This window comes from Manis pentadactyla, chromosome 12, assembly GCF_030020395.1.
Source record: "Manis pentadactyla isolate mManPen7 chromosome 12, mManPen7.hap1, whole genome shotgun sequence".
Lineage (NCBI taxonomy): Eukaryota > Metazoa > Chordata > Mammalia > Pholidota > Manidae > Manis > Manis pentadactyla.
Genome location: NC_080030.1, coordinates 107,142,499 through 107,153,981, shown reverse-complemented (window position 1 = coordinate 107,153,981; position 11,483 = coordinate 107,142,499). Strand labels below are relative to the sequence as shown.

Sequence of the window (11,483 nt, the reverse complement as noted above, 5' to 3'; positions counted from 1 at the left end):
CAACCCTTTAAAAATGTAAAAAGCATTCTTGAGTGCCATTTGGAAGGCCTCTGGCTGCCCTAGTTATCAACCCCTGCTCCAAACAACTCATTTTAAATGGGCCCCAAACCTTACCGTTTGGAATGAGCTGATCAACGTCACTCATTCAGACCTCTGACGACAAGCTGAAGGGAACGAAGGCCCTCAGGTTGGCCACCAGCAAGGGCCTCCGGGTGCTTCTCCCCTAAGGATAGGGAGGGTGACCTTGCCTTGGCCTGGTTTTGCCTTGGGAGGCCTGAGCCCAAGAAGGCTGGTCAGCAGGGATAAAAATGAAATAAAAGCACAAACAGGCCCGCCTATTTCACGCTGACCCCCGAGGTAGGTAGTGCGGGGAACAGCAGGCCAGCCACGGGAGCCCGCTCGGGCCGAGCGCATCGGCACCCGCTGGAGCTCAGGAGCCTGAGGCGCGCACGGCGGGAGCCCGGGAGGGCAGTCCAGGCTGCAGCCGCGCTTCCACGACGTGGGTCCCAATCCCCACAGAACAGCTCAGTGGTGCCACCAATGGTAAGAGAACTTTAATAAAAATGTCCTCTTTTTAAGCTGGCCCATCTCCCACCACGAGAAAGCAGCTTTATTGCTGAGCTGCTTTTATTTTTACAGCAATCCGTTTATTTAGGCACACTCTTTTTAGGCAACTTTAACTTTTTCCACCGTCGTAACACCACGCGGTATTTCTCGCTTTCAGTCTTCTCCTCAGACACTCTTTTTAGGAGAATCCGCATCACTGTCTCTGTTTCTGCTTCCTTATCCTCTCCGATGAGAAGATCTAAAGTGTCTCCCACTTTCACCTGAAAATTAAAAGAAAACTTGGGCTTTATTACGTTTTGGGGAATACAGGCCCCTGCAAACACCCCTGCGTGAGTCATCAGTGGGCGTGCATCACGAGAAAAGGCCCCAGTTCCTGGGGAGCAGGCACTTACCCCGGTGCCCGGGTTACGGGGCCTCAGCCGGGGCGCCTGGAACCCAGTCTGTGTCCTTCCCTCAGACAGAGACACGGGCGGCCGAGGCCGGGCCCCTGCGAGATGGCGCAAACACACCCATGCCCACCTCACGACCTCGGGGAACTCCTGAATGGAGGTATTTACCTTGGCAACAATGGTGAAAGATGAAGGTGGGCATGACCTTAGAGAGCACGTGTGCAGTGGGTGTTACCTGCCCTGAGAGGGCTGTGTCCCATTGACTTCACCCAGGTGGGCTACCTGACTGGGGCCGAGGCAGCTCGTAGGAAGTGAGCCACCAAGGAGCAGTGGTCAGGTGGCATCTCCTGGACACAGGGAAGAACTGCTCTGCCGGCACCAGTCGGCCCACATCATCAGGAGAGGCAGGATTCGATGCACAAAGATGCAGTGTCGTAGGGGGTGCCGACTCACGGGCCTCAAAGGGCTGAGGTCCAAGCCCACTCTGGCCCACATGGGCGCTCTGGGCTGAGCTGGGGCAGGGCCACGGCCTGGGTAATCATGTCCGTGTGGCCGGGATTCAGGCGGCCCGGGATTCAATCTGGTCCCAGCAGCTCAGGAGCCCAGGGATCTGCCCAGTGACTCAGGAAGCAGCGAAGCCAGCCCAGCACCACGTGCTGCTGCTACCAGCGCACAAGCCAGGGTGACGGGCCACCAACTCACCCACCGCTACTCCCAGAACGGTCTTCCAGTTCTGCTGGGTTCAATTTAAAAAAATGACCCACCACTCAGCCCAACTATGTGGTCACTTAAAATCAATGGTCAGGAATATAAGGCTTGAGAACTCTGCTTTATGGTTTTTGGGAAAAAATTTATTGAATTAAAATTAATTTAAAAACCTGTGCAAATAATACAAAGGTACCCCAGGATCCCGAGAGAAGAGAACCTCCTTGTGTATCCTTTTCATGGACAGAGCGGGTGATGTGGGCCTCTGAGAAGAGCAGGCCGTCAGACGGCAGCTGAGCACAGACCTCTCCGGTCACTTACTCCAGGGACAGAGGACGGAACATTTCTCCCTCACCCCGTCACTCCCAGGGAGAGAGGAGGTGAGGAAGGCTTCAGTCCCCAGTACCTGGGCTCCACACCAGCGTAAGCCAGCAGGTGCCCAGCGCCTACCGTGCTCAGGGCCCCACAGGCCTGCAGCTCAGACAACAGCGCTGCTCAGCTGTAGGCAGCCCAGGTGACAGCAGCATCAGACAGGTGCCCGGCCCCTCGCGGCTGGCAGCCAGGCGCAGGCTGTACACTGAGGGCCACGGAAGGGGAGGTTGCCTTTGTTCCCTGCCAAAGCCTGTCCCTTCTAACGTGGGAGACGGCACAGCAGACACAAAGCAAAGCTGGCTGGGAGTAGGGGCTCTTCCAAGTATCTACATCCCACATCTCCCCTTAGCTGCGGTTACTATGGCTACCGGGCCTCCTGGTAACTAGGCAGCGGCGCGTTGGTGCCGGCCTTCTCCTTTGCTGACCCTCAGGAGAGACCTGGAAGGCAGCCGAGAGAACAGAACACCCCAGGCAGAAGGAAGCGGCAGCGACTAGGCTGTGGTTAAGTGTCTCACAGCCGGGGGAGGAGAGCAGACCTGCAGTGCTCATAACTGAGGCTCTGGCACAGAGACCTCGGGCCCCTGGGCAGGTGTCTGCAGCTCTGTGGGGACGGGGGGCAGGCAGGGCTACAAGCAGGAAGAGCAATGAAGGGCCTGGTGTTCAGATGCCTGGCCGGAGGGCCTGACCCTGCAGCTCGGGCAGCAGTGGCCGCCTGCTGCAGCTGGACACGCCGGGTCAGGGGCCGTCAGAGGGGGCTGGGGGCCTGCACCCCGGTGGCTGGGAGAAGCGCTGCGGACCCCCGCCCCACACACATAGCTGTGAGAAGCTCCAGGACTCCAGGGGCACGGGTCTCAGGAAAGCCTCAGAGCTCACCCAGGCCCATGGCCGACGGCTCAGTCCCTCCTGTGTCCCGGGACTGGATGCAGCTCAGTTCCTCCAGCCCCAGGGGGGTCATGAAAGCAGCTTAAACACAACCCCCAAGAGTGTGTCCTACTTCCCTGGACACCGGTTCTCTATGTTGGCAGAGTATGTCTGCTGACGTCCACATGTCTGTCTGTGTCTCCCTAACATTTTAAGGGTCTCTGTCATATACTTTTTTTACTGTGGTTTGTTTTTTCCAATTATGAAAGTGATACATACCCGTAAAAAATTCAGAAAATAAAAAGCCTTTAGAAACTGTAACTCATAATGTCCTGAAGATAAATGCTAGTAATATTAATATTTTGTGTGCTATTAATTTTTACAAAAATACTTAATTTCAACAGTTTTTATATATGTGAATTATTTTAACAACCCTGGATTGTTACATTCGAATTGGATTGAAAAAGAAATACATTTTCTTATAATTGACTTCTTTCACTTAACAACAGCACTGACATGAACCTGTCAGAAAATGTGGGGCCTCCTTTCGCGTGGCCGCCCTGCACGCAGAGCAGCCATCCAGCCCGTGCTGGGTGGCGTGGTGCTGAGCAGAGCAGAATTACTCACCTGCTCAGGTAACTGCAGGCCGAAGAAACCATACATGGATCAAGTGTTTCTTTTTGGCCTAATTATTATGATTTCATAGGGACAAACATTAATGACTTGCAAGTTTCATTAATGGATTTTTGCCATTCTGATAGTGGCTTGTCTTAAATTTTTAAAGAGAAAGGAGAAGCTTCATTTCAAAGTCATTAAGGCTGCGAAAGAGCAAGTGGCTGTGTGACTGACGCTGGCTTGACCAGGTCAGCAGGAAACCTCAGAGAGGGTGACACAGACGTGCTGAAGGGGCCACTGACCCCCAGGTACTGAGCCCCATGGGAAACTGGAGTGGTGTTAACTGAGTACTGGCAGAGCAACAGACAAAAGACATGTCACAATATCTCACCGTTCTGCTTTTCTTCCATAATTTTTCCCCATTCAGCCTGAGTTCACCTTTGTAGAATGCATCTTCCACTTGGCTTTAAAAAAAAGGTCAGAATGTTTTGTAATAGAAACATATTCAAAACAATTATACACGTTTGAGAAAACACTTGCCATTAAAGCTTATTCTGACAGGGACCAGCCTCCCCATAAAACCTCCACTCTGGGTGCTGGGAAGTGCACGTCAGAGGCTCCCTTATGTATCTGAAACAGGTGACCAGGGGGCACTTCTGAAGAGATGAACTGTGCAAAGCTTTGCCAGCTCTAGGGGGCAAGTTACCAGGACTCTGACGGGGCTCTCCAAGGGCGCAGCACTTGGACGGGCCCTTCAGGACAGGGCCCAGGTCCTCCCTCTGCACCCTGTGCAGTGGCTGCCGCCCGCGGGGGGCCACGTGAGTGTGCACCCCCTTCCCCTCACACCCCTCCTCTGTGCTTGGAGGGACAAACCAGGTGCCACCGATATGGCGAAGCCACCAAGAAACCGTCTGTCTGCACTGAGGCTGGGGAAAGTCCAGTCCAGCGGGGGCAGACCAGACTCAGCGCCCTCTCCTCCGGACGCTCGGCCTCTCCGTGACTGACGTCTAGGGCTCTGCTTAACAGTAACAGAAGCAGCCACGACTCAGGAAGCGGGTGAGCCCCGACGAGTCGGCGTGATGCTAGAGAACATTCGACAAACCCACGGGGCCGGTGGGCTTGCTACGTACACCCAACATGGTGATTCTTTTTCCCCAGAAGAAACTGTTACTAAGTCAATAGTTCACTTAGAGCCTAGTCGGCGCGCCTTAGCGTCAAACAGGGCACATGGGATCTGCAGGCGGTCGCTTCTCTGGAAGACAGTTTTCTCATCTCTAGGGGAGAACCGAACAGGTTAGCTCTAGGGTCCCTCCTGACCTGCGGCTGCTCTTTGCCACGGTACGGGCTGCGTGGCCGGTAATGCCGCACAAAGCAACCGACAAGGCAAGTGATTCGGCAGCACAGCAACACGTCTACTTACTTCCTCCCAACGTCGAGGCCTGTCTTCAGGACGACATCATACCGGAAAGACGGCACTACTGTTTCCAGATCCTTATAGTCCCTGATGGCGCCGGGGTCCTCCTGGAGCTCCCCCTCCTGCTGGCCCACCTCACCTCCATCACTGTCTTCATCAGAGTCCTCTTCATCTTCAGCTTTCTGCAGAGTCTTTTTAGTGGACTTTTTAGAGCTTATATTACTTTTGAGTCTTTTGGAAAATGGGAACAGATATTTTGGAGATATTAAAAGCCCTGGGAGTCTCAGGGAGAAAATGTTATGGAAAAGTACTTTACAATTGGATGCATTTAACTTGGTACTAGAAAAATATAAGTGTCGGTTCCAGGAAACGGTGAGCTTGGGTGAAGGCATCCCTCGCAGCAGAGCCCAGAGCCCCGTCCAGGCGTCTGGCTTTCCTAGAACACCGGCAGGCAGTCGGACGCTAGTCATGGCCATGGTGCGCGGGGCCTGAAACAGACAGCAGCCCGGTTTTATTTTACAGTGAAGTGTCCTGGCTTTCCTACAACAGAAAGCATACATTCCATGCACACTCTCTAGTACTGTGCTTACGTCCCCTACAAAAGGCCATATTGTCTGCGTGTGTCGAGCACCACATGCGGTACCACGGAGCGTCTTCTAGTTGTAATAAATGTGCTTACCTCACAAGGTGGTCATGAGGGTTGAACTGGATGCTAATAGGTGAGAAAACACTGATTCTACTCTTCTGCACCCCCCGAATTAGCTCGGACACTGATTGCTACTGAGCAATATTGACAACAGATCCTGATGATTTATTTTTAAAAAGAAAATCTCATGGAGAGAAAGACTGTTTACTGACATATGTTAACATCCTCACAAATTGACTTTGCCAAGAAAGGACATCAGGTCATGACTCCATAAACCAGAGTGAATGTATGAACTTTATTTCAACCTCTAACTCCAGCAAAGCAGAGACTGGAATAAGCAAATTGGCAGTCTTGCATTTTACCTCCTTTTACACCTTCCCCCTGTAAAGAGGCATTAGCTAGCCGAGTAAGGATGTTTAAAAGTAGTAATTGCCATTATTACTACCATATTTTTTTAAGAAAAAGATTTCAATAATTATTTAGGAAGTACTTTTTCATGACAGAAAATTTGAAAAAACACAGAAAATTCAAACTACCCATAATCCACTCAATAACAACCTGTTAACATCTTGCATGTATTCTTCACCATGAAAAAAATCTTAAGAAAAATAATGCAGTCATAAGCAGAGCCTTTCATACCAGCCCACCCACCCACCACACACAGGAAGGTTAACCATAATGGCCAGAGCTCTCAATCCTCGGCCTCAGGAATTCTGTGTTGGGCCTAAATTCCAGACTTATCATAATTTATCCAGATTATGTCTGAAATGGCACAGGTTGAAACCAGCACCCGCTGTTGCACTCAGCTCAGAATGGTTTCTAAGACAGTTACGGAACGGAGAGGATGAAGACTGTCATTCACAACGATAACGTGCCTATCTTAGGTTAGTGTCTCTCAAACTGTGGGTAATGAGCCATGACTAAAATTTTTACTTTTTAGGAACTAGAGAAGAAAAGTATAGAAAATACTACAGTATACCACATATACTAAGAGTAAATGCTGCTTTATGAAACTTTTGTTATAACTGCACACTGGGTCATCATGTAAAATTTACTGTGGGTGACAATTTAAAGAGCTGAGAACACTGGTCTAAGTGACTTCAGCCCCCTATTGTTTGCCATGAGGTAGAACGCCGGAGGCCGTATGCACTCCTTGGGGCTTGGGACCTGGCTGCACATCCCGCTCCAACTCACACCCTCAGGGGCACCTGCGCAGGCCACCGATGAGCCCTGGGACACGCACAGCGCACTCGGTCACGCAGCTACCGAGTGAGTCGGCCAGGGCTCCACACAGGCTTGATGCTGTTTCCCACGTGTTGGGCCCTGCTTTACATGTGAGCGTCGACTCCTCCCAGCAAGCCCACCCGTTTCAGGGTCACACAGATACTAAGTGGGTTCAAACCCAGACTCCCTGGATCCTGAGCTGGACTCCTGTCACCACGCTGAACTGCCCACCAGCCTCTGACTCCAGGTCCGCTGCTCTTTCTGCTACACCATGACACTTCGTTTCTCCTTTTCTCTTGAACAAAAACCAGCTTCCACAGACTGCAACAGGAGAGAGTGAATGGAGAGTCTCAGAACTACGCGTGGGAAAACTGCTGCCCCTACTTAGAAGAAATGCCGCCAGGAGACCTCCTGCAGGGGGCAGTCCCGTCTCTGTGAGCTCCTGGACCCCACCTTCTCCATCCCAAAGGCCTGCCTTCGCCCCCTGTTGCTGCCTGTGAGGAAGGCCTGGGTATGATGCTGCTCTCTGAATACATCACAAATAGATATTTGACCTTCCCTGGGAAACTTTTACTAGCACAAAATAACTACTTAAAATCACACTCACATGCCAATGAAATAAACACAACCAAAATGTCAAGCCAAGCATCACCTTTGTATTTCTTAGCTACTCACTCCCCGTCTCTGTGGCCCACTTCACTCTCCTGCAGGCAAATGTTGGTAAATGCTGGAAGTTTTAGGTAAATTTATGAACATGAAATTGAGAAAATACATTAACCTAATTTTTGCTGGAGATGATGACCAGTTGTAGATATTAGCAGGGGACATCCAGGGCCACAGGAGTGGGGTTTGACGGTCCGGGTTCTGCCTCAGAGCTTTGAAGCCAGGCAGAGCAGGGCTGCCAGGAGGCTGCCAGGCCCCAGGGCCTCCTCGGCCAGAGCAGTGCTGCCAAATCCTGGGTTCCTCATATTTGAGAAAGGATGCTACTACTGAAAAAAAAAAGTTTCTGTGCTTTTAACATGGCCTGTCTGTCTTCCAAGCTCCACATACGATCCACCCTCCCCTTCCGCCCTTCCCAGCCCCTTTCCAAATTCATGTTGCACCAGTTCAGTATGTCTTTTGTACTATTCTTATCTCCCAAACTTTCAGGGTAGGGACTGGGCAGAACTGTGCCCACCGTTCACTCCCACCCCCAGTCTGCTCGGCATGTACAAACCCAGTGAATACTCGGGAGATTCGTTTCCCAGAAATGAAATGAGCACCCTATTACCACATCCCCCCTATTCACTCAGCCTCATATGCCACGTGGCCAGCTAGGCTTAGGTATAAAAAACACAGTACTTATCTTCAAGGAACTGATATTTAAATGGTATGTGTGCAGGTAAACTGGCTGTCAGAGAATGTAGTGAAAGCTAAAGTCCAGAGGAGGCTCGACCCAGTACAGGCGGGAGCCCAGGGCAGGGACGCCTGAGCAGAGGCTGATGGCAAAGGCGGCCTGACAGCTTTGGGGAGCTGCCCGGCAAGCCCCCTCCTGCCCCCGCTCCCCCACAGCTACTGCCGCTTTCCTTGCTCCTCTTTAGGACAAAGCTCCTCAAAAGGGCAGACCATGCTCTCCCCAGGCCCCTTGTTCCCTAAATCCACAAGGTCACCTGCTGGTCCTCATCTCATCTGGCTTCTCCCAGCACCCGCAACAGCCGGCCGCTCGCCTCTGCCCCCTGGCTTCCGGGCCAGCCTCCTCTCAGTCCTTCTCCCGCCTCACTGGCGGCCTCTCCTCCTCCCCCGATGTCACAATGCTGGGGGGGCTGCAGGGCTCCGTCCCTGGGCATCTTCTCCTCCACATTCATCCCATCCGGCTCACCTCGGTCTCAAGACACGGACCGTTTCCCTGGCTTTAAATACCACCAATATGCCAGCTATTCCCTAATCCGTACGTCCATGCCAGCCCTTTTTCCCAGATTCCAGACGTGGATGTCTGGCAGAAGAGTTCACGTGGCCGACCTAAGCTGCTATCCTCAGAAAGGCCTGCGTGCCCGGCTGGCCCCTGCCTGACACTGGGCAAAGGGGATTTGAAGCCTCACCGCTCCCCACACTACAGGAGCGGCTCACTGCATCTAACATGCACCTGATCGGTGCTGAATACATGCGCTCCTTCTGGGAGTCTGGAATTCCGGTCCCTCTAGGCAGACAGGGTGCCTATGTGACTAAATCCCAAGAAAAGCCCTGGGCACTGAGTCCTAAAGAGCCCTTCTGATAGACAACAGTGCACATATGTTGTCACTGTTCGTTGCTGGAGCTTTAAGCACGTCCTGTGTGACTCCGCTGGGAGAAGACGCTTGGAAGAGCGCCCGTGGCCTCCCGACTTTGTCTCAAGCATCTTCTCCCCTTGCTGACTGTCCTTTGTATCTTTTTGCTGTAGCGAATCACAGCCATGCCCCTCAGCTGAGTCCTGCTGAGTCTTCCCAGGGAATCAATGAACCCAGGGGTGGTCTTGGGGGCCCCCTCACACAATACCCAACTGCCTATTTGACATCTCCGTCTGGATGCTTAACAGGCACCTCCAGGCTTATTGGTCCAAAAATAAACTCCTGATATAGTCCCAACGCCAAATCTGTGCCACCCGTGGCCTTCCCAATCTCCACAAATGGTAACTCCACGCTTCGAGCTGCCGAGACCAGAAGCTTCCAGTCACTGACTCTTTCCCTCATACCCATATCCATCATGTCAGAAAACCATGTTGGCTGTGTCTTCAAAACATGCCCCACACCTCACCACTTCTCACAACTTCCACTGCTACGCAGACCAGACCGAGGCCACCACCATCTACCACCAAATTAGACAGAGGCTCTGGCAGTCTGTTTTCCACAGAACACTCAGCGATTCTTTCAAAAAGTAGTTTCTACCGGGTCACTCCTAGAAAAACACTGAGAATGGCAAAGTCCCCGCTGTAGCCTGCAGGCCCTGCGCAACCGGACCCGCCCATCTCCTGCCACCTTCCGCTATGCCCACTCCGGTGCCTTCCTGATGGTCCTCACGAAACAGGCACACGTCTGGGCAGGTCCTTTGTTCTGAGGCTGGAACCCTTACCCCAGGCATCTGCATATAACTCATCTTCAACTCAGCCCAGATGTCACCTCAATGCAGCCTCCCCTGTACTTTTTCCTCCGCGGAATCCCAAGCGCCTAGAATCGTGCCCAGCACACGGAGTGCTTAAATCCTGCGGAATGAAAGGCCGATCAGGAGAACTGGAGCACCAGAATGAGCCCACAAAGATGGCGCTGGACTGAAGGGCAAAAAGGCTGGGCATCCAAAGGCCGTGCCTATCCAAGTCTGGACTTGAGCCAGCGGGCCTGAACCGTGGCAAGTCCTCGGGCAGGGAAGTGCCAGATTTCTTTGGAGTGATGGGAACAGGGGGGTGATCGCAGCAGGAGGCCCCGAGGTGGCTCCGGGTGAGACCTTCAGGAGGTCTGTGAACCAACGGAGGCTGCGGGAGAGGCCACGTGCGGGCAGAAGCCCCGGCGTCGCGCACCTGCGACACTGGGAGCGGCCCCCGGGCCCGAGCGCGTCCAGCGCTGCGCTGGGAGGCCCGGGCTGGGCGCCTTCAGCTCTGCTGCGGGAACGGGCGGCCCTTCTCCGGGAGGCCTCGGCGCCCTGCTGCTGCTGCACCGGGCGCTCCCCACCCCCCGAGCTGCGCACCTTCCCGGTCCCCCAAGGTCAGGGACACTGGACACCCGCGTCCGCGGGCTCCCTCCGCGTCGCAGCCAGCGAGGCGGCCGGGCCCAGGGGCGGACGGCCGTGGCCACCGGGCCCCCTCGGACCCTGCAGCCCCCGGGACCTCGGGCGTCCGCGGCTGGCGCGGCCCAGGAACGCCGCGGAGGACGCGCGCGGCCTGGCAGGAGCGCGGGCGGGGCCGAGACGCGCGCGCGCGCGCGTGAAGCCGCAGAAGGGGGCGCGGGCCGGGGGCGCGGCGCGCCGGGCGGGGGCGCAGTTACCTGAAGGTCGGGGCCGCTCCTCCCGCCCCTCCCCGCGGCGAGCCGCCCGCTGGCCTCCAGGCCCCGCCCCTTCCGTCGGCGTCGGCGCGGCGAGAGCGGGACTCGCAGGGCACTCGGGAGCGGCGGCGCCGGCGCAGCGACCTCTGCTGGACGTCGCGGCTCGGAGGACTGGCCGGGGGTCTGGCAGGAGCTGCGCGGCCAGGACGCGCCACGTGTCCCCACGTGGCTGGAGTTTGTCTCAACCCGTTCGCCGTTGTGTGGGGAGCGTGGTGTCTGTTCCTCGGTCCTTGTCCCCGCCGCAACAAAGAGTTGAAGGGCAAGAAACACAGTAGTGAAGCAGAGTAGAAGTTTTATTTAAAGTTACTTAAAGAGAAAAAGTGCTGGCGATCTCAGACAGGAGAGGCACCCTGAAAGGTTTAAGTTTTATTTAAAGAGAGCACGTGCACGCTTGGAGAAAGGGGGCTGTGAGGCTACACACTTAGAAAGTGCAGGTGACCTCAGAGAGGCACGCACGTAAAGTTTTAGGGTCTCGGGTTTATAGGCTAGGCGGTTGCAAATTTTCAGGAATGTGACACAGGGCCACGTGCGGAGCAGCCAGATTGCCCCAGAATGTTCATATTTGTTAAGACATTAAGTTTCTTTCTTTCTTTTTGCAACTTAACACAAGAAATATGCTGCTTTGATTCCTTTCCAGGGTGATC

At 54.0% G+C, this 11,483-nt stretch overlaps 1 protein-coding gene across 5 annotated transcripts; it reads right to left on the bottom strand.

The window, feature by feature from the left end:
• Positions 1 to 539: 539 nt before the first annotated feature.
• Positions 540 to 10,883, bottom strand: MTRES1 (mitochondrial transcription rescue factor 1). 5 transcript variants are annotated; one of them, XM_036902884.2, is made up of 5 exons: positions 10,783 to 10,838; positions 9,878 to 10,007; positions 4,930 to 5,411; positions 3,901 to 3,973; positions 540 to 827 (listed from the first exon to the last, which is right to left on the bottom strand). In XM_036902884.2, exons 2-5 carry the CDS (start codon positions 9,899 to 9,901, stop codon positions 648 to 650), a joined length of 759 nt encoding a protein of 252 aa, XP_036758779.1. In that variant the 5' UTR covers positions 9,902 to 10,007; positions 10,783 to 10,838; the 3' UTR covers positions 540 to 647. The 5 variants fall into 5 exon arrangements, with proteins under 5 accessions (XP_036758779.1, XP_036758780.1, XP_036758782.1 ...); XM_036902885.2 differs by lacking the exon at positions 10,783 to 10,838 and adding an exon at positions 10,487 to 10,685; XM_036902887.2 differs by lacking the exon at positions 9,878 to 10,007 and having other exon boundaries at positions 10,783 to 10,883.
• Positions 10,884 to 11,483: the final 600 nt, after the last annotated feature.